The sequence below is a fragment of the Chlorocebus sabaeus genome, chromosome 12 (genome assembly GCF_047675955.1).
Source record: "Chlorocebus sabaeus isolate Y175 chromosome 12, mChlSab1.0.hap1, whole genome shotgun sequence".
NCBI classification, from domain to species: domain Eukaryota; kingdom Metazoa; phylum Chordata; class Mammalia; order Primates; family Cercopithecidae; genus Chlorocebus; species Chlorocebus sabaeus.
This window is the reverse complement of record NC_132915.1, coordinates 99,147,092-99,166,907: the sequence shown is the minus strand read 5'-3', so window position 1 is coordinate 99,166,907 and position 19,816 is coordinate 99,147,092. Positions and strand designations below refer to the sequence as shown.

The 19,816-nt window shown below is 38.1% G+C and overlaps 1 protein-coding gene across 12 annotated transcripts in view; it reads left to right on the top strand.

Moving 5' to 3' along the window:
• Positions 1–19,816, top strand: part of DENND1A (DENN domain containing 1A) — a 543,199-nt gene that overhangs the window by 117,396 nt on the left and 405,987 nt on the right. For 8 of the 12 annotated variants that reach the window (XM_073021910.1, XM_008006322.3, XM_008006314.3 and 5 more), the window contains exon 3: positions 18,047–18,090. The exons of the other annotated variants lie outside the window; for them this stretch is intronic. In XM_073021910.1, coding sequence (XP_072878011.1) covers positions 18,047–18,090 — 44 coding nt within the window. The remainder of the gene's footprint in view (positions 1–18,046; positions 18,091–19,816) is intronic. 12 annotated transcript variants of the gene reach the window in all.

The window sequence follows — 19,816 nt, the reverse complement described above, 5'->3', positions numbered from 1 at the left end:
GTGCTAGTCTTATGGGGAAAAATGACATGAGTTATAGGATTATAAAACTTAAGCACCTATTTGCATCCCTTTTTTGGCATCTTTCAAGATGGCAAAGTGTTGAGTCTGGTGTTCCATCATTTTGAGAATTGTGCTCAACTTTGGAGGCTGTGATTAGGAGAGGGCAGATTGAATGTATAACAGGGTTTAGTCCAGGCTTCAAGCAAGATGGATAAAAAGGTTCAGGGATTCGGCCGGGCGTGGTGGCTCATGCCTGTAATCCCAGCACTTTAGGAGGCTGAGGTAGGCGGATCACTTGATCAAGCTCAGAAGTTAGAGACCAGCCTGGCCAACACGGTGAAACCCCGTATCTAGTAAAAATACAGAAATTAGCTGGGCAGGGTGGCGCACGCCTGTAATCCCAGCGACTCTGGAGGCTGAGGCACAAGATTTGCTAGAACCCAGCGGGTGGAGGTTGCAGTGATCTGAGATCATGCCACTGCACTCCAGCCTGGGTGACAGAGCAAGACTCCGTCTCAAGACCAGAAAAAAAGAAATTCTCATTGTCATGTCAGGTGTGTAGGTCTAGTTGAGGACAATTATCAGGCTAATTACTTCTTACTGGGAAATGCTTATTTCAGTGTTCAGACTTCCTAAATTCCTAATTTAAGAAAGCATAAATAGAATGACATTTAAGTAGCCACTGCTGCCTAAATTTAGAATTTTTCTCCATTGAAAGAACTTTAATATTGTTTTCTTTCTTTTGTGAGAGGATTGTTAACTTTACGGAGTCTTTGGCTACACAGAAAACCAGAAAGAAGTACTTTTCCTCAGGGCCATTTTCCTTTATAGGATACTTACAGGCATTGATATTTTACCAAAGCAATGAGTTGTCTCAGGCTTTTAGATCATAGAATGATAGGATTTTAGAGTCAGGAAAACTCAGTAAACATTTTTATTTTATATGTGAGAGAATTCAGGTTCAGAGATGTATTTAAGATCAGATAGTGGCAGACTCTAGGTCTGCTGATTCCAGTCCAACATTTTAAGATTCATGCCAAATCTTTAAAATATTATAATGGCTATTGTGATTTTCTAAAAACTTACTAAAAATGATTGTGTGCTATGAGTCTAATATTGTTCTAGGCATAGTGGATAGGAAAATAAATAAATACTCAGAGGAACATGCAGGGGGCGCATCAGTCATGGCCCAGCTGAAGATAATAGAAACTGTTGTGCTGTTCCTTCTAGGTTTGTATCAGAAACATGGGTTCCTCCTGTTGCCTCCTGTCTCCCCACGTCCCTGAGCTTTCAAGTCTCATTAGGTGGATCTGATTGGCAGAACCTAAATCATACCCAGGATCTTAGTTGCAGGGGCTTTTGGGAAATAGTTTGTAGCTTTCCAGCTTCTGTGATACTGGAGGGCCCACAGAATGTTGTGAGAGAGATAGAGTGAGCCAGTCTGCAGAACGCTTAGGGTTAACACATAGTAGGGGCACTGAACCTGCCAGTGTGGGGTGGTTGGCTTGAGAACTTTCACTGGGAAGTATTATAGAACCTGAGCTGAGACTAGAAGGATGGAGTCGAAGATGTCTCACCTTTTCTAAGGAACTTTGATGAGTGGATTCCTATTGCTAGTTTTTTTTGTTGTTGTTGTTTTTTTAACAAGTCTGTGTAACAGTAATTCTCAAAACGTAGTCCCCCAGACCAGTAGCATCAACATCACCTGGGAACTTCTTAGAAATGCAAAGTAGGCAGGCAGCTTGCTTGATCTCAGGTGTTTGAGACCAGCCTGGGCAACATGGCAAAACCCTGCCTCTACAAAAAAAAAAATACAAATATTAGCCAGGCATGGTGGCATTTGCCTGTAGGTCCAGCTACTTGGGAGACTGAGGCAGGAGGATCGCTTGAGCCCAGGAGGTTGAGGCTGCAGTGAACTGTGATCCTGCCACTGCATTCCAGCTTGGGTGACAGAGTGAGACTGTCTCAAAAAAAAAAAAAAAAGCAAATTTTTGGACACTATTTTAGACTTACTGAAACAGAAACTGATCAAGCCTATCAGGTGACTTTGATCCATGCTAAAGGCTGATAACCTCTGCCATGTAAGCATAACGATTAAGATTATAGGTTTTAATGAGATCACATGGACACAGGAAGGGGAACATCACGCACCGGGGCCTATTGTTGGGAGGGGGCATAGGGGAGGGATAGCATTAGGAGATATACCTAATGTAAATGACGAGTTAATGGATGCAGCACACCAACATGGCACATGTATACATATGTAACAAACCTGTACATTGTGCACATGTACACTAGAACTTAAAGTATAATATAATAATAATAAAAAAAGATTATAGGTTTTTTGGTGTTTGTTTTTGTTGTTGTTGGAGATGGAGTTTTGCTCTTGTCACCTAGGCTGGGGTGCAATGGCATGATCTCAGCTCACTGCAACCTCTGACCCCTGAGTTCAAGCAATTCTGCCTCAGCCTCCTGAGTAGTTGGGATTACAGGTGCCCACCACCACGCCTGGCTAATTTTTGTGTTTTTAGTAGAGACGTGGTTTCACCATGTTGGGCAGGCTGGTCTTGAACTCCTGACCTCAAGGGATCCTCCCACCTTGGCCTCCCAAAGTGCTGGGATTACAGGCGTGAGCCACTGTGCCCAGCCAAGATTATAGGTTTTAGAGTTTAATCTGAGTTTGAATCTTAGCTTTTGCCTTTACTATTGGTATGAGTATGAGCCAGGAATTTCATCTCTCCTGATCTTCTGGGGATAACAATACTTACCTTGTAGAGTTGTAGAGTTGTGAAGCTTAAGTGGCATGACATGGACTGTGCTTATCACAGTGTGTGACACAGAGTAGGCACAGAGTAGTCTTTTGAAGGAGAGTTGGCTGGAAGTGCCCCTGAATTAATCTCCCCCAGGAAATTTAATAAGGGCAATTCAGATAGAATTCAATTCAGCAAGCATGTATGGAAGGCAGCCTACTCTGTGCTGTGCACTGTGCTTGAAGTCTGGTGCCTTTATCTGTGGGAAGAGCACAGATGGTAAGGAGACATGGGTTCTGGTCATTGGAGTGGCTTATTTTACTTACTGGGGAGACAAGTACTTAAATGAAAGAATTAACAGTCTAAGATACGAAATGATTAGGTGCATAATCGGTGCTTAGTCATTTATTATGCTGCCAAAGTAGCGAATATTATAGAAGCTTAGTGAGGAGACCAGTCAAGTGTGGGCTGACGTAGTCAGGGATGGATTCCTGAAAGAGGCAGATGGGGACATTATAAACTGTTGTAATGTAAATCTAATTTCCCAGGAACATATTTATTTGCAAAGTTCATTTAAAAAATTTATGAATCTTATTAAAAATATAGAAAATTCAGAAGATAAGGCCAAAAAAAAATCACCAATAATCCTACAACTCACTCATGGCTAGATATTTTGATGAGTTAATTTTAGTCTGGATTTAAAACATTAAAAATGATAATTGCTATTACAGTATGATAAATCTTTGTATTTTGAGTTAATTCTTCATAATGCAATGATGTACTTCCACGTCATTGTGATGTAAATATTGCATCACTTGAACAACACTCTTTCAATTTTTGCAATGATGCTTGAAAAAAATTTTAAAAAGTACCTACATTTCAGACTATTTCCTTCAGATAAATTTTGAGGTGCGGAATTACTAGGGTGTAGAGTGTGGACATTGATAGTGCTTTTGATACATGTTGCCAAAAGAGGTATTTGAGAAGAAAGGGTATTACTCCCTTTATTCCTTCATTCTTTCTTTTGTTCATTCAGTATTTATATGCTAGGCCTTTTTTCTAGGTGCTGGGGATATAGTAGTGAACAAAATAAGCAAAGATCCTTGCCTTTATAAAGCATATAATTTAGTAGGGGAAAACAGATAGTAAGGACAGGTTAAGCATCCCTAATCTGAAAATCCAAAATGCTCCAAAATCTAAAACTTTCTGAGTGCTGATGTGATGTCACAAGTTACTCTGAACATGTTATTTTTTCACTCTATTAACAGTATGTCAGGGCTGGGCACGGTGGCTCACGCCTGTAATCCCAGCACTTGGGAGACTGAGGCAGGCAGATCACCTGAGGTCAGGAGTTCGAGACCAGCCTGGCCAACATGGTGACACCCCATCTCTACTAAAAATACAAAAATTAGCTGGGCATAGTGATGGGCACCTGTAATCCTAACTACTCGGGAGGCCAAGGCGGGAGAATCGCTTGAACCCAGGAGGCAGAGGTTGCAGTGAGCCAAGATCACACCACTGCACTCCAGCCTGGGTGACAGAGCGAGACTTTGTCTCAATAAAGCAACAAACAAACAGTATGTTGGCCAGGCATGGTGGCCATAATCCCAGCACTTTGGGAGGCTGAGGCGGGCGGATCCCTTGAGGTCAGGAGTTCGAGACCAGCATGGCCAACATGGCGAAACCCTGTCTCTACTAAAAATACAAAAATTAGCCAGGCATGGTGGCGGGTGCTTGTAATCTCAGCTACTTGGGAGGCTAAGGCAGGAGAATCACTTGAACCTTTCAGGTCAGGTTGCAGTAAGGAGTGATAGCGCCACTGTACTCCAGCCTGGGTGATAGAGCTAGACTTTGTGTGGAAACAAAAAACAACCCCCCAAAACCAGTATGTCATATTTTTTACTGTTAGGTACTTATATGTAAATAGGTACAAGAAAATAATTGCTTATTGGTAGCATATAAATTAATAGGTGGGAATGATGGTGATGCCAAACCACAGATTGTCCACATGGGTGGCTAAGACAGTGACATCTTTGCTTTCTGATGGTTCATTGTACAAAGTTTGTTTCATGCACACAGTTATTAGAATATTATATACGACGGTGCAGTGGCTCCAACCTGTAATCCCAGTGCTTTGGGAGGCCGAAGTGGGCAGATCACTTGAGGTCAGGAGTTCGAGACCAGCCTGGCCAACACGCTGAAACCCCAACTCTACTAATAATTCAAAAATTAGCTGGGCGTGGCGGTGGGTGCCTGTAATCCCAACTACTTGGGAGGCTGAGGCAGAAGAATTGCTTGAACCCAGGAGGCAGAGGTTGCAGTGAGCTGAGATCATGCCATTACACTCCAGCTTGGGTGACAGAGTGAGACTCTATCTCAAAAAAAAAAAAAAAAAAAAAAGTATAAATTACCTTCAGGCTATGTGTATAAGGTATATATGAAATATAAATTTTGCATTTAAACTTGGGGCCCATCCCCAAGATATCTCATTATGTATATGAAATGTTACAAAATCTGAAAAAAATCTGAAAAAACACTTCTAGTCCCAAGCATTTTGAAAAAAAGAAGATACTCAACCTGTATATAGTATGTTGCATGGTGAAATGCACTGAAGAGAGACATAACCCAGGAAAATGGAATGAGGAATGGTGAGGATAGGAAAATTATAAATTTAAATAAGGTGGTTGGGGAAGGCCTCATTGGGAAACTAACTTGTGAATAAAGTCTGATAGCACATGCCTTATTCCTTGATATTTTATCAGACAAAGTGAATTGTCAGGATATAGGCCATGAAGTGGAAGCATGGCATGTGTGTTTGAGGAGCAGCAAGCAGACCAGCAAGGTGGGAACAAAGTTAGGAGAGGAGAGTTAGGAAGTGAGTGCAGAGGTATGCTGGTGAAGGGAGGACGTTATAGAGGAGGCCCTGAATTGAGTTTTACAGGATTCCTCTAGCTGCTATTTGAGAACGGACTACAGGAAATTGGAACCAGAAGCAGGAAGACCTGTTAGGAGGCTATTGGTAGTTAATCCAGGTGGAAAATGATGGTGGCTTAAATCAGGGTGGTAGTGGTGGAGATGGAGTGAAATGGTCAGAATTTGAATATATTTTGAAGGTTTAGTTGGCAGGAGTGACTGATACATTGGCTCTGGGATGTGAGAGAAAGATCAGGAGTTCTGTTTTGGATATGTTAAATTTGAGATGTCAAGTGGAGATGTTGAGTAGACAGTTAGATAAATGAGTCTGGAATTGGAAGAGATAGGAGCTGGAGAAATAAATGTAAAGTCAATAGTGCATATTTGAAGTGATGGGACTGAAAGAGGACCAGCAAAGGAAAGAAAATCAAGTCCAAAGACTGAGTTCTGGGGCTCTTCAATAGGGAGAGATCAACAAGGAGCCTGCAGAAGCCAGTGAGGCAGGAGAATGGGATGCTCTGGAAGCCTCCTGAAAAAAGAAAGTGACTCCAGGAGTGTATTTGTCCATTTTTACACTACTGATAAAGACACACCTGAGACTGGGCAATTTACAAAAGAAAGAGGTTAATGAGACTTACAGTTCCACATGCCTGGGGAGGCCTCACAATCATGGTAGAAGGCAAGGAGGAACAAGTCACATATTACATGGATGGCAGCAGGCAAACACAGAGCTTGTGCACAGAAATTCCCATTTTTAAAACCATGAGATCTCATGAGACTCATTCACTATCAGGAGAACAGCGCAGGAAAGACCAACCCCTATAAATCAATCACCTTCCTCCGGGTTCCTCCCATAACACATGGGAACTGTGGGAGTTAACAATTCAAGATGAGATTTGGGTGGGGATACAGCCAAACTATATCAAGGAGGAAGCAATCATGGGTGCGAAATGGTGCTTGTAGATCAAGACTAAAGATTGATAATTGATGTTAGCAGTGAAAGAAGGTCATTGGTGTGGCTGTTGGTATGTGAGTAGTTTCGGAGAAGTGGTGAGATGAAAGCTTGGTTGTCATGGGTCCATGAGAGTAGGAGGAGACAGGAGACAAAGTGGTGACTGTGAGTATAGACACTGTTTCAAAGAATATAGCTAAAAAGAAAAGGAGAAAAATGGGGTGGTAACTGTTGGAAAGTGGGCTTGACCTTTTAAAAAATATCTGTAGAAATAACAGCATATTTCTATGCTGATGGGAAAGATCCTATAGAGAGGTAAAATGAATAAAACAGGAGGATTGGTACAGCTCTGTCTGAGTTGGAAAGAGTGGATGGGATCCTCCTTCACAAGTGGACAAAGGACCTTTGCAAGGGGCACATGTAATAAGACGAAGGCAGAGTCTGTGGGGCAGAGGTGGTGGGAGAATAGAGGTGGTGATAGGGCTTGTGGGAGTTCTCTTCTGATTACTCTGTTTTCTCAGGGAAGTGGCAAGTAAGGGAATGAGTGGCAATTGAGGTTGGAGAAGGTTTGAGGTTGGAGGGAAGAGGAGAAAGTATAAAATAGTCTCCAAGGAGACAGAGAAAGTGAATGAATGAAGGAAAAAGTGGTATAATTACTGAGTTGTATTAAAGCTCACAGTTAATAACCACAGATTTAAGGTGAGATTAGTCAGCATAGCTGTGTGTTTTTGTCCAGCCACATGCCTTAAACTATAAGGTGTCAGGAGTTTCCAAGTAGACATGGAACAGTTATGAACATGGACCCCCTCTGAGCTATATGGGTGCAGGCGGATAGTTGGATTTAACAAGGACTGGAGTTTGCCAAGAGAGGATGACAAAGAGGCACAAGTCAGTTGAGAATGTGTTTAAAGGAACAGTTATAACAATAGAATTTAAGCTATGTAAGGAGAATGGTGTAGACCTGAGGTGGATAAAAGGCAGTGAAAAGGGCTGAGCACGGTGGCTCATGCCTGTAATCCCAGCACTTTGGGAGGCTGAGGTGGGCGGATCACCTGAGGTTGGGAGTTAGAAACCAGCCTGTCCAACATAGAGAGACCCCGACTCTACTAAAAATACAAAATTAGCCGGGCGTGGTGGCACATGATTGTAATTCCAGCTACTCGGGTGACTGAGGCAGGAGAATCACTTGAACCCAGGAGGCAGAGGTTGTGGTGAGCCTAGATTGTGCCATTGAACTCCAGCCTGGGCAAGAAGCGTGAAACTCTGTTTCCAAAAAAAAAAAAAAAAAGGGCAATGAAAACATGGATAGAGTGTATGCCCCTGTGGGATAGAAGAAGGAAGAGTGCTACAGGGGATGAATGGAAACAGAGGAAGTGGATCATGGTTGGAGACTGAGATGCTTGAAACTTGCGATTGCTACAGGGGTTTCAATTATTGGTAGTGGTAGAGTTTAGGGTGTGACCGTAGGAGCAGAGGGTGAGATTGTTGGGGGGAGTGGCCTAGGAATCAAGAGTTCCGGGATTTGGAAGGATCATCTGTGTGAATAGTAAAATTGGGAAGACTGTGGTGGGAGTGGTGGTAGAGTCAGTGGCAATGCAGTATGACCCACAAGATTCAAGGATGAGGAATAACCCTGGAATTAGTAGGCGACAACAAAGCAGAGTGGTGATGGTGGCGGTGTTGGTGGTGGTAGGGAGGAGGGCATGGTCTGGTGACCAGAGGTAAAAATCTAGGGTTTTGGAGAGTAAGGAAGGTGAATGGCCTGTAAGTGACTCTAATGAACACAGGCTGTCTATCCCACCTCCAGGCCAGTGGGAGGAGAGGTAGGGAAGAAACATCCAACTCTTCAAAGGACCCCAGAGGAAGCGAGCATTCAGTTGCAGTAAGAAGATAAAGATGTAAAGGGAGCTTAGAAGAGGTTGCACGTTTTGCTTTTGGCTGACCAGGAGTGCCCAAAGCAAGTTAGTTTCGTGAGTTGGAGAGCCATGGACATGAGTGTGCCAGTTTTGCTGTTCCTGTGGCAACCTCATTAAAAATTCAGTGCACTTTTGATGGAGGACATAGTTATTTGTCTTTTGAATTTTTAAAAAGTGTTGGTATGATTGACTGTTAATTCATATAGGAATATACAATTGGCCACATTTATGAGTGATGCCCAAGTGCATCTTTTGAAAGATTTGGATAGTGGGAAGATGAGAAAGGTGAACAGAGCATGTCAAGTTTTGTGGGTAAGTTAAATGACTAAGCTGGCCAGGTCTAGGGATTTATATTTCAGTCACAGAGATGAAATGGGCTGGGTTAGTCTTAATGTCTGCACTAAGGATTGTAGGCTGTTATGATAGCTTTCCTACCTAAAGGTCTTAAAACATTAAAAATGGTAAAGGTCCCCAAAAATTTAATGTAGAATTATTATATGATACAGTAATTTGACTTGTGGATATATACGCAAAAGAAGTGAAAGCAGGGACTTGAATAGACATTTGTACACACATGTTCATAGCAGCATTATTCACAATAGCCAGAAGGTGGAAATAACCCATATGTCCATTGATGGAACGATAAACAATGTGATATCTACATACAACGGAACGTTACTCATTTGTAAAAAGGAAGGAAATTCTGACACATGTGACATCATGAATGAACCCTGAAGATATTATGCTAAGTGATTTCACTTATATCAGGTAACTAGAGTAGTCAAATTAATAGAGACAGAAAGTAGATTGGTGGTTGCCAGGGGCTGGGAGAAGGGGATAATGAAGAGATGGTATTTAATGGGTTCCAGGTTTCTGTTGGGGAAGATGAGAAATTTCTGGAAATGGATAGTGGTGATTGTGGCACAACAATGTGAATGTACTTAATGTCACAACGTGGTACTTAAAGATGGTCAAAATAGTAAATCGTGTGTATATTTTACAACAACAAAAGTCTCAAAGGACATAGGCACTGCTTCTCTAATGGTACAGATAAGGGCTAGGCAGCAGTGGCTTGTTCCCTGGGAGCAGGGTGGAGTGGGGAAGGCAGGGTTTTGGTATAAGGAAGGCTCTGTTTGATGGGCATGTGCTTCCCCTGCAGAGATGTCCACGTTGTCTCTCCTGTATGAATGGGAACTCCAGCACTGGGGTTCTCATTGTGGTTTAGAGGTACTCGGGAACATGTTTTCTTAAGTAGGAAGACATTTTCTCTGTGTTCTTATTTACTCTATTTGTTTAGCAAATTTTTTTTCATAGATGAGATAAGGATAACTCTAGCCTTCAAAGTCATTCTAAGTTTTTCATATGAATTCATCTTTTAAATATTGTATTTACTAGTTGAATAGAGTGCTAGTTACTTTGGAGTCATTTTATTTATATCCTGAACTTGGCAAAGGACTATAAATAAAGAAATTGGAAAGCTCTCATTCATAATCTGCTAAGGCCTATTTCATGACAGCATGTTGCAGTTATTTGTCCAGATGTATTCTTATTGTTGAGTCACAGTAATGACTAGAAGACAGATCAACAGGAGGACGTAAATAAATAAAGCCAAAAAGGAAAGCCAGTGTTGGATTCTTTGGAGCCTGATGGATTCAGGCTGCATCCCAGCTCTGTTACTTTGTGAATTTGTTCATTGTGAGCCTCACTCTTCTTATTTATTAAATTGAGAACTTCTACTTACCTGGAAGAGTCATTATGATTAAATAGGATAATAAATTAAGCCACCTATGGCAATGGTTGGTATACCTAAGCATTCAATAAGAGGTTGCTGGTAGTATTATAATTGTTACTGCAAAAATGTTTAGTGGGACTCTGTTTCTGAAACCCAGTATGCAAACTTAGAAAGCAAAAGAATTAGCAGAACGGTCCTTCAATTTATACAGATTCACCTCAGGGTTTCTGTAAATCTGGGAGAGTCCCTAGTGTATTTGATGTTTACAGATCATTAGCAAAACAGATGCCAGGAGGCAAATAAACTGTAGCTTAAGGATTTTGGAACTACTGACAATGTAGAGAAAATCAGTTTCTGATAAAGTTATAATGTTTCTAAGTAAGCAGTAGAAGGCAATGGGAAATTTTTAATTGGGTTTATAAAAGTTTATTTCAGGAACACATGTATTTCCAATTTGAGGCACACCTATACATCTGTAGTCATCGAATTTATAGTGCTTGCTTATTTCTCCATTGGGGTTAATAATATAAAAACAACTAATATTTATTGTGTGCTTACGACATGCCAGTGTGATCTTTAGGAAGTCTGTAGCATTCAAAGGCTTGTTTTCATTTGGATGTTTGGAAATTGGCCTTTTATCCACTTGGAGACACAGGGTGTTTAATGAGTTTTTTTTGTTCTATTAATTCTATTACACTCCAAATATTTGTTCGGTATTTATAACAGTTAAGACATTTTGTAGGAGACAAAGTTAAGTAAGACATGGAACTTGGCCTCACAACAGACCTATTCACTATATTGTATACGCTTCAGAAGTGTGTCATGGGATGAGCCCTGATCTAGTCCTGGACTCTACCCCGGCTCTACTACTTCTTCGTGGAACCTTTTTCTGCTCCCTTAGGACAAGGTCAGATGCCCCTGTGCTAATTAATTCCTAGTATCACACTTACCAAGCCCCGTGGTACCTGCTTGTTTAATTCTCTGTGTTCTCCATTAGGGCTAGACTGTAAACTCCTGGAGGGTGAGGACTGTGGCTTATTTATCAGCAGGGTCAGTCACAGCAGAGCATTTGTTCTACAAGTGACTACTAATTTTCTAACTTTGGACAAGTGATAACCTATTGCTTTCTTTAACTATGATAAAATTGATTTGATAGTCTCTATAGCCTAGCTTTGTCAGGAAGGTAAAATCAGAAATTTTCTATAAAATGCCTGTCACAGTGCCTGGCAAATAGTGGGTGTTCCATCAATAGTTTTTTATATTTGAGTAAATAAGTTATCTCTTTTCACCAAATTTGACAGATACGATATATCTATTTATGAAGACCATATGGAGTGATGTCATATTTGTAATACATAAAGGGCACAGCTGTCGTTTAGGCAAAGTATAAAGTAATTATTCATACTGGCATAAAACTGTGACACTTCAGGTTACTCATTCAAAAAAGTGGGATAAAATGAATCCTAACTCATAGAGAAATTACATGGAAGCCTGAGATTATAATCATAAAAAAACCTCATCTATAATTAACTATCAACTTGATAGATTTTAGGAATTGTTTCCAATAATTTTGAAGTAATTTTTAAGAATTCCAAATATTTAAATTTAAGTAATAATGAAAGTTGAAAACTAAGATAGTAGAGAAAAAGGTAAATGTAAGTGAACATATCCTTTTTATTTATTTTTTATTTTTATTTTTTTTTGCCTCCAGCATACCCTACCCTTCCTTTTGCATTTTAAAGCTCCCTTTGGAATTTCACTTATGTTTGAGTTTTGGATTCACGTAGCATAAATTTGGTTAAAGATCAGACTTATATTCCTTTTGTAGATGAAGTTATGGAAAATATTTCAAACTATCAGTAAGTAGTGGCTTTTGCTAGTTAAAATCCTTCCGTATTCTTCGGAAAGAAAGATAAAACTCCTAGATTTTACTGTATAATGTCAATGGACTCATTATTTGTACAACAGCTGATGCATTTAGTACTTGTTGATTCACTTAATTGGTAACTGTACTACATTCATAACTTCAACAACTGAAAACAATAGGTCAGTGTCTGCTGTTTATGCATAAATAGTCACATCGGAGCAGGATATGTCTGAAAGGCAGAATATGTTAGTCTGAGGAGGAATCTGGCATGTGAATGGCTCCATTGCTTGCCATACTGAGGTGGGTTTTTGCTCTCTTTCCTTGAATAATGTTATTTGTGTTTTTATTATGGGTATTGATGGTTAACTGTTCCTATGTTATCAGGCTGGCCGCTGTGAAATTGCATTTGATTATATTTTAAATGCCAGTGTTGGGGGAAAATGCTAGACTAGACTCATGGTTAAAAATTGGGATGATTTAAAGTTTTTATGTCTTACAGCCTTCATGTGCTAAAGCAAAAAGTTATACCTAGAATAGATTTTTTTTGAGTAACAAATTTCATTTGTACATGGAATCCAAATAAATGTTCATTTATAGTACTTCAAAATGATTTTTTTCTCTAATTTGTGAATTGCATGTCTTTCAAATTTTAGAGTCAGATCTGCATTTTAGAATCAATATTTTTTGGAAAAGACTGATTTTTAGTTAAAAAAATTTAAAAGGAAAAACAACCTAAACCTTTATGTTTCATTGTCAAAAAAAGGAAAACATGCTGGTGATTTTTAAACTCTATAAAACATTTCAAACATTCTTTTCAAAAATATATTATTTGTAACAAGTAAATTTTAACAATCAAACAATATAATTTACTAGAATAATTATGTTTAGTTATTACAAAATGCTAACCTAATGAGTCAGGTATTTTACAATGTAAAATAAATGAAGCTGAGTTTTTGTAGCTTTAGTAAGTTTACTAGTGTCCTTGAAATGCTATATTTAATGCAGTCCAGTTTGCAGTCATCTTATCAAGAAACTTTAATTTTGTGTAATACAAACATTTTCTTTTTGAGGATTAAAAGAAAGCTTATTTCTGAGTGTATTTTGGGGAGAATTTGAGCTTGTTCTCAAACTATACAACTTCTTAGACTATTTTCTGAAAGTCTACATTTTTAGTATATAAAATTTGGAAATGTCATTAGTGAAAGGGCAGTGTAGTGGACTGTTATCCTGTTTGCAGCATATTCCCATCTTCTCATCTGGAAAATTAAATCTGATTACAGCTTGGATTAACATTTATGGTTGTGGGGAGAGGAAGATAGTATCTTAAACTCCATGAAATTGAACAATGAGATTATATGGTTTATAGCTGATGTTAAAGTCCTGCTTCTTTAAAGGGCAGATTTTGTAATTGTAAGTTTTAAATATGTTCAATATTTTGTCTCTTATTGACTGAAATATCCTAGAGATAATGATTGGGTAAATTCAGCGGGCATTAAATGTAATGTTTTCTGCCCTGAAATCCTAACATGTTAAAAGTGAAAGCAGTGTAGATTCCCGTGTTAACTGCTACATTTGCAGTTTCTCTTAAATTTCCTAGAAGAGGTCCTATTATAGGAGATAATGGCTTTTGGTTAGTATGCAGTTGTTATGTGTTTTGTACAAAATGAAGTCGGTGTATTTTTTAATCAGTTTAAAAATATGTCATGACTCTTTAAATGAAGTCATTGGTATGACAAAGGGAAACAGGAAAATAATTTGGTAAGGTGTGTGTGTGTGTACACATACGAGTTACCAATGTACAAATGAGCCCTCATACATAACCACAGCACTTTTATGAATTATTTTGCATTTCTGTTGTAAAAGATCTGTCTACCACGTTTTCTAGGAACTTTAAGCCTAAGGCAGAACTCAGGGTTTTTGGAGCCTGTGTAAAATAATTTATAGCACCTTTCCAGTAAGTCTTGCCCACACTCTTATTCTATTAATTAAACATTCTGTGGCAATCTGGTATATCTTAAAGATTTAAAAGTATGTATAGGAGAAGACTGGAAAGCATAGACTGTTGAGGTGGAAGCAGATTAGCCTTTCTTAAAAGAAAAAAATGTTAGACATGTTTGTTTAGGAGATCAGTTTTTTCCTGCTGTGAAGACATGGCTTTTTAAGCATGGTCATGTTCTGTGCCTGAGTGAGATTGTGCTTTTGGGAGTCCTATACTGTGAAATGTGTGTGTTTAAATATGGAAATGCTTCAGTGAAAGTGATGCATACGTTTCTGTGGGGACAGCCTCTTTGATGGCCATGGTGCTGTGACATCACAATGACATGATATGAAACCTTGTCTGAGAGCCACCTGCCTCTTTGGTTAAGAGATGCATGGACTTTATTAGAGTGTACGTATTATTAGCAAGATTTTTAAATACAGTATTTTTTTCGTGTTGAAAAGTATTTTCCTGGGAGTTGATGGCATTGATTTTTTTAAGTTTGTAAGTTATCTATTGCCTAAAGTAGGAGAAAGTTGTTGAGAGAAAAGGATAAGGAAAGAAGGGTGTGCTATGTACCACTAGATTCTTAATTTTCTGTCAGTGGGACAATTCTTGGGGAAAAAGCTTGACATACGCTGATTACTCTATTCTTACTGCCAATTGCCTAAGCAAATTATGTTACTTTCTTCTGTGGTAGTACTCTTCCCTGCAGATTTTTGTGTTGAAAGTTAGCTGTTTGGTGACACTACATTTGATGGTGAGCTTATGAATGTGAGAAGGTGTTTTGGAACATAAGCAATTATAGCATTGAATGGTGGATAAAGAAATAGATATATAAATATTAGACCGATGCAGTTTTCCAGTGTATGTTATTTTCCATATAAAGATATAGAACATTTCATAAAATGTTCCCAGACCATTTAAAACTCAAAGAAATGCAGCTGACGCAATGAAATACATAGAGTACTTGTAAAAACATACAGACACGCAAGTGGATTGCTGCCAGACAGAAAATTTAAAGGCGGTTTGCTTAACTGCAGGGTGCTAGGTTTTGTACATGTGCCATGCTGAAACTGTTAGTAAGGCGGGTGTTGTGTTGCTTGAGAAAAGCAGATTGTATTTGGACCTTTTTAACTCAGATGTTTCCAATGTCGATATTTTGGTGACATTATGGCATTGCGATTGACTCAGTGTGAAAAAAGATTTCAGCCTCCTGTGTTAAATAGACATTTTAAGAAAATTCAAATAAATTATTTGCAGTTTTTGTGTTAATCTTTCCAAAATGGCTTTCGTAGTTTTATGAACTATCGGACTGAATCTTCGAGCTGATTGAATGGAACTTTATAGGTTGACTTGGTTTTAAAAAGCATTGCTTTTCTTCCTTTCTTTCAAAAAATGTATTATATTACTTTGGTGAATGTTAAAGACCTATGAAGTTTGTTTTTTGTAAATGTTAGAGGCCTTAATGAAAAGAAACCAAAAGTTGTATGCTTGAATCATAGTAACTAATAATGCATGTATTATCTTGGAACGTTATTCTGTTAAAACCTGGTAATTTCATTTTAGAGAGTCTTAGGGCAATTGAAGGAATTTAATTGATGGTGTTTATGTTGCTTTCCATTGAGGCAGTATTTGGAATAATACAGTTTGAATGGCCTCCTTTTTGGCATTCCATGGTCATCTTTATCTTCAATGTGTTAAGATAGGTTGATTTTTTTTTTCTTTTCATTGATTTTCCCATGCTTTTTTCAATTCTATGTTGTATATGTTAATCAAAAATATTTTTATATGATTTTTTTGTTATGATTTCTTATTAATATAGTTGACTGAAAAGATTTAAGAACCATCTGCCACTTGTGAATAAGAATGGTATTTTTAAAAATTGAAGAATATACTACAAATTTTGGTTTCGGACATATAGTCTTTCACAAAATGGTGATAGAAAAGTAATCTTTGGTTTTGTTTTCATGGGTATTTTGTAGTTCCCAAGAAGCACAAATTACTGCAAGAAAGAGGGCATGATAGTAACGATTGGCATGAGAGTAATTTTTGTATGAAGTTTGGTAGTTAAAGAATAAGTGTTAAACCACATATCAATTGGAAGAAAAAGAATAAGCCTTAGATGATTTAGTGGCTTTCCCAACCTGTTTTATTATGTCCCTCAGTGGCTTAGAGCTGCATTTTTTGGGTCTCTGGACCAAATTTTAAGTTATTTATGTATGTTTTAGAAATTATAGCCACTGCCCTCTTTTTTAGGCCCCTTGTTCCCTTTGTTCACCCCCTTTTCCCCTCACTGCACACTGGTAGAGGATTGTTGGGCAGCAGGCTGCCCCTTTGTCTCCTGCTGGTGAATTCTTCACTGCTGGCCTAGTCCTTTTCCTGTCACACTCTTGGTGCCCGCTGGCCTCCTCTCTCACAAGGGCTGAGTCCTTGGGCAGTTTCAGTCCTTGGGGCCAAAGACGGGTCAAGTGAAGAAGCTGCTGCCTACCAGGGAAGCCCTGAATTGGTACTGCAGGGGCATTACTCCAGAGTTCTCTAGTTGGTCTAGACACATCGATTCCTTCCCAGTAGTTGAAGATGAGGGTGAAGAAAGAAATTGATTCCCAGCTTTTAAGCCAACCAAAAGACACGTAAAGATTTGAAATCACTTGCAGAGAGTTTCAATTTTTTGGCACCACTCAACAACAAAAGCAGGAATATTCAAAAGGTTTTGGTGTAACCTTTTGAATATTCCTGCTTTTGTTGTTAGTCTTGGGTTTTAAAAAATAATACACATTGGCTGTAATGACTTGAAAACTGGTATTTCTAGGATCCTAGTAGTTTGTGAATAGGCCCTTAGTTTTTTCTCTTCTTGATTATTCACTGCAGAAATGGACTGCAGTGAACTTTTACATGGATTCACTTTCACAGGGATGTAAATTAGTGTTTTAGTGTTGTATTTAAAGGTAGCTATGGGTAGCATATATCGTGATCACTGTTAGACGGGAGACCCTCAAATCTGTGATTTTCCATAAGCCTCTGAATTGATATATGATTTCTCAAATAGATATTATTCTGACCTCTGATCACTTCCCTTAACATGTCTCCAAGGAATCAGATCTTTTCTTTATTAGAAATGATTGAATGTTTTCCTAATCGATAGTAAATGGAATGCTAATAGCTTTTAATTTTTTCACTTCTGTATTGACTTACAGAAGATGGCACTGAATCATCTTGCTTGTGATTTAAGAATAAAGTGATCTCTTTAGTAACTCCATTTTAAATAGGTGGTCATAAAAGGTATTTTCCCCTGTGTATTTGTATAGTTTCTGAGCAAGTTTGATTATGTCAGCTGGAACATAATTTTTTCATGATATTTTGTTTATACTGACAAGCCAAAAACATTGGTTCTCTTTTGAAGAAAACTTCCATCTAGTTTTATCTGCCTTTTCATAAGAGTGTATAAGCATTTTGAGAAGGATAGATTTCATTTATTAAAGCAATGAGTTTTGCATTTATTCCTTGAAAGAATTCTCTCGCTCCCCCTTTCTCCCCAGTCTGAACCAGTGCTTAAGGTGGTTTATCAAGCCCACATCTGTAACTATGCAAAGGAGGCTTCTGATTAGAGAAGAAAAGTCAAGCAGGTTTAAGACTCGTTTTCTCTGGAAAAATATATTGAGGGCAATTTGCAGCTGGCAAGATTTTTGCATTAGGTAATAGTCTAAAGTTAACAGTAGCATCAGGTCTTTAAAATTTTTCTTTTTTATATTTCTGGAGGAGGGTAATGGGAGTGCCTTGCCGAGTCCTTCCTTGTGCTCATCAACATAGCAGCCTCAGCTGCCCCCCTTGGATCCCCTGCCAGGGCTGCTATCATCTTCTGATCAAATATTAATGTGTGATCCTCTGCTTGCTCACTAATCCAAAGCCAATTAATATTATCTGTCAATTATTTACAGATCCTGAGGTGCAGAGGCAATTCCCGGAGGACTACAGTGACCAGGTTCGGAATGCGTAATTAATTTTTTACATGACAAAATTTATTTCAGAGTTGTTCAACATATTATTACTGTTCTTTTTACTGAAAGAGATAAATGAATTTTTAGAAGGGAAGAAAAGCAGTAATTAGGAACCAAAGACAAAAACTAAAATTTATTGAAGTAGGACGGAAAATATTGGTGCTAGATTTGGGGTGTTACCTTTGGGGAGAAAATGAACACAAAATAAGGAAGAAAACCTATCACAAATTATACTCTTCACTTTGAGGTATGCTACAGTCTGCACTTCATTAGGAAATCCTTTTTGGATTGCCTGTGAACTTTTAAAAAAAATGCTATTTCAGGAGTCAAGAAGCAGTGTAACAAAAAAGAGGGAAGAGGGAAGTTTATAACATTTCCTGGAATTTGAAATAGATGATGAAATTATGTGTTATGGTAGTACTGGAAGGAGAAGATGCACGTGCAGAAATGGACTTAAGGGTGAGGGTGGTGCTGATGAAGGTAGTGAGTTAAGGTTGGCCAGTTGGCTCTACCATCTTGAGTTGACAGCATTCTGCAAGCATAGAATGGGGTAGAAGGAACGATTTCACTCACAAGGTAGTGCTGAAGTTCTGATGTTGCCATATTTTTTATAATTAGTTCTAGGTTATACATTCAGGATTCTAGTTTCTATCTTGAGAGATATTGAAGATGTTTTGTAGCTTTTTTGGGGCACCTTATATTTTTAGTTCAAATATGCAATTTGGTATACTTTTAAAAGCAGCTTTGAAATAAAAGCATTCTTGATTACACTGAATAAGACAACTTTATAAAACCTTCCACCTGTGAAATACCATATACAATAAAAGCATGTTGCTTAAGTACATCTATTTAATTTTTTTATTTAAAGTCTTTGAATGAGGATAAGTACAATAGAATAGAAATACCCAGTGCAGTGATAGTAACACCTTTGCAGTGTATCTTGTTGTGTAGAGAGCAAGGTATCTGATACATCTTTATGAATAAAGGGGACATAATGTGACCAGGAATAGAACTGGATAATCAGTATAATGAGATGCTTTGTAATGAGATCTTATAGTATAAGAACCCAAGAGAACTGGTATGGTTTGCTTTGTGTTTGATCTCAAGACTTTTAAATACGATTTTAAAAAATATTAAAATCTTCCAACTCTGTCTTTTGCTTCATCTTCTACCAGGAGAGTTAAATTTTTATTTTATCTTAAATTTCTATGAGATTGGGCTCTTTAGATTTAAACTACACAATCCAAGGATGATCATAGGACCTTTTCATTAATGGATTTCCTTTCTTTAAACAATATATAAAGGCTGGAAAATCTTAAAGTATTATTTAGAATACACTTGAGTCCATAGATTTTAATAAAATTATTGTTCTAAAGTCTTGTGTCTAGGTAAATAACCTTTGTAGTCCCATGATCTGAATTACTCAGTGAGAGGGAATTTTATAGGAGAAACTTAAAATAGCATAGTTACCATCTGGGTCTATTCCGTTCAACACAGTTTCTTACTATATCTGAAAGTTTTTGAACAACATGATTTCTTTTTTAGTATAACTTTAAAAAACTGCATGGGTAATACGTTCATGACAAAACATGTAGAAACTATAGATAAAGCAAAAATAAATTAAAAAAAGAATGAAAAGAAAATACAAATCATCGGTTATTATACTACACAGAGATAACCACTGTAATAATTCGGTGTTTATCTTTCCAT